The sequence below is a fragment of the Kryptolebias marmoratus genome, linkage group LG22 (genome assembly GCF_001649575.2).
Source record: "Kryptolebias marmoratus isolate JLee-2015 linkage group LG22, ASM164957v2, whole genome shotgun sequence".
Taxonomy (NCBI): domain Eukaryota; kingdom Metazoa; phylum Chordata; class Actinopteri; order Cyprinodontiformes; family Rivulidae; genus Kryptolebias; species Kryptolebias marmoratus.
The window spans coordinates 16,276,788-16,279,373 of record NC_051451.1 but is presented as its reverse complement, the minus strand read 5'-3'; the positions used below and the strand labels follow the sequence as shown (position 1 = coordinate 16,279,373).

Below are 2,586 nucleotides of genomic sequence, written 5' to 3'. Positions count from 1 at the left end.
AACGAAACCTGTGCACATGTCGTAAAGACGTCTCGCTCAGAATAGGGTCTTCGTTTAGTTGTCGTTTTTTTTAGTAGGAAAGAGAAGGATGAATAAAAGTCGGGGCCTTCCAGCACATTCTAGTGTTAAAGGCGAGAGAAGCCACAGACACGAAGGAGGAAGAGGTTCGTTTTATGACCGACAGCTTAAAAAAAAAAAACAAAAAAAACTGACAAATATAGATACAAGAGGAATCACACAACGCCATGACTCACATTTAAGCAGAACTGTTTGATTCTGTTTTTTGTCTTTTTTTGTCCCCCGCTCGAGGCGTGAAGTAGTATCAGACCTCGAAGACTCGAGCGTTTAAGTCGATCGAACCCAAAAAAAAAAAAAGAGACCCCGCCTGTTAAATGTCCGCTTGCACGTCGTTTAGCATCCGGCGACGGGCAGAAATGACTCGGAGCGAAGAGGAAACGTGCAGAGACGGAGCATCGTTAAATCCTGGCTGCTGTGCGATTGTATGCAAAACAAACAAACAAAACAAAAAATCACTGACCAAGATATTTAATTCCTCTTTTGACTTCTGGTGACTTCCTGCCCGAGTGTGTGTGTGTGTGTGCGGCCCTTCCGAATGTGAACGCTCCTCTGTGGGTCAGCGTGAGACGATGCATTTGTGAGAATTGTCCTCGCCTAAAAACTTCTATTAGGACAACCGTCTGGGATCTAAATCAACATATTTTTTTTAGGCAAAGCAGAGGCTGTATTGACCTTGTGGTGAACGGCAAAAGGGAACTTAACACAAAGCGGTCCTTGTCAGAGAAAGGGCCAAAAACAACGATGCAAATTCAGCCGCAGCTGATCGGGTTTGACGGCAACCGGTCACGCCGTTCCGCCACAGACGACCCGAGCTGCCCCCGGCCCCGCGGCGCCGGTCCGGACGTGGACGTTACTCACTGCAGGTGCCTCCGCTGAACATGGGGAGCGTTTCGAACACCATCTTGTGGAATAGCAGCGCCACCGGCTTGTAGTCGAGCCGGTGCTTCAGTAGGTAGTTGTAGTAATGGACGTATCGGCGCTGGCTTGGGATCGTGACTCCCTGGCGAAACGCGTTGGGACAAAGACATCCGGGTTTAGGACACGAGATTACAATTTCTGTCAAATCAGCTTCTTGAATGTAAAAAAAAAAAAAAAAAAAGACATTTTTCTATGAATGCATTGCAGCTGGAGGACAGACTAATAATAAACCATAAAGACACCCCTCCCTCCCTATTTCCCTCACCTTCTTGTCCCTTGTCCTAACTTCGCCGTAAAAGTCAAGTGCTTCCTGGGCCTCCTCGAATTTTCTGCGGTGGAGGAGATAAGCGCAGATCATCACTCCGGTGCGGCCCTTCCCGGCTTTACAGTGGATGGCCGCCACATGATTGTCGTCCTCGCTGAGCCACTGGTCCAGGTCTTCGCAAAAGGGCTTTATAAGCTCCAGCTGAGGGGGGTTGTGGTCCTCAAAGGGATATTGTGCAACTGATGCGTGACCGTGAGGGGAGATGCAGGCCGATGAAAAGTCCAGAGCGACGGGGACGACGAAAGAACAAGGAGAGAAACGACAAAAAAAAAAAAAAAAAACACTTGGTAAGTTTGGGTTCTGAAACAAGCGCATCGTCGTGTTTCCTCAGATACAAACATGAAGCCAGGCGTACCTCTGCAGTTAAATTTGGTAGCATCATAGTGTCTTTCTGCGCAGCTGAAACGGGAAGAACAAACTCCAGTTAGCCGCCGAGCGGAGGAAGCTGGCAAGTAAACATGAGCCAGATCAGACACAAACAGTACACTGAGCACTTACAGGTTGTATATTTTGTAATGGTTTTTATGCTTCGAATCCAAAAACCTGCGGGCAAGGAGAGAAAACAAAAGAATTATTTTTTTTTCCCCCCGCTTTCGAAACGGGATCCGGTCGCCAAACGCGAACCTTCTGCAAGAGGCGCCGCTCACCGTACTACATCGTCTATATTGTTTCTGTACACGCCTTCGAGCCTCTCCGCTGGAAAGCCCATCGCAATGATGTTTGGGTAGATATCTGCTCAGCCGGGGGGGTCAAGGAAACACTAGGATAAAAGTACAACTGCAAACTCATTTAAAGAAAATAAAATTTAAAAAAAAGAAAAAAAAGCAGGGTTTCCATACAATGTTTGGAAGAAATGTGGCAAAGTCAGCACGTCTGAGCGTGACAGACGGGCAACACGAGGAGTCTCCGCTCCTTGACCTGTCACCTGCGTGTATTTATAGAGCCCTGAAGTTATATCGGGGGGGGGCGCAAACGTTTGGCTTATCTCTTTCGAGCTCGGTCGGGACTGATTTGAATGTCCGCGAGACTAAGTGGTCTCGTTGCGTCGTCCCACGGGCGAGACGAGAGGTAGGAACGAAAGGTCGCGGGCGCTCTCGTAGGCAGCCTTTTAGGATTCGCGGAGAACGCTCTACTGCGTTCCGGGGCTTTGAGAGGTTTCCTGCTGCACCACGTTCTGGCGTGGCACTTGGAAATAAATTAAAAAAGGGGGAACGATTCTAAAAAGGTGGCACACGTAAAACTTTTTATTAAAAAAAAAAAAGGGG

General features: G+C 48.1%; 1 protein-coding gene across 2 annotated transcripts in view; it reads right to left on the bottom strand.

Annotated features, from left to right (window-relative positions):
• LOC108245338 (phosphatidylinositol 3,4,5-trisphosphate 3-phosphatase and dual-specificity protein phosphatase PTEN) overlaps positions 1–2,586 on the bottom strand; it is a 9,457-nt gene that overhangs the window by 3,372 nt on the left and 3,499 nt on the right. Inside the window, exons 2-6 of one of the 2 annotated variants that reach the window (XM_017432183.3) lie at positions 1,969–2,053; positions 1,820–1,864; positions 1,677–1,720; positions 1,262–1,500; positions 937–1,078 (exon numbers count right to left, since the gene is read on the bottom strand). In XM_017432183.3, the coding sequence (XP_017287672.1) occupies positions 937–1,078; positions 1,262–1,500; positions 1,677–1,720; positions 1,820–1,864; positions 1,969–2,053 (555 nt within the window). Of the gene's footprint in view, positions 1–936; positions 1,079–1,261; positions 1,501–1,676; positions 1,721–1,819; positions 1,865–1,945; positions 2,054–2,586 lie in introns of those variants that run through there. The other variant, XM_037973628.1, reaches the window with a different exon arrangement.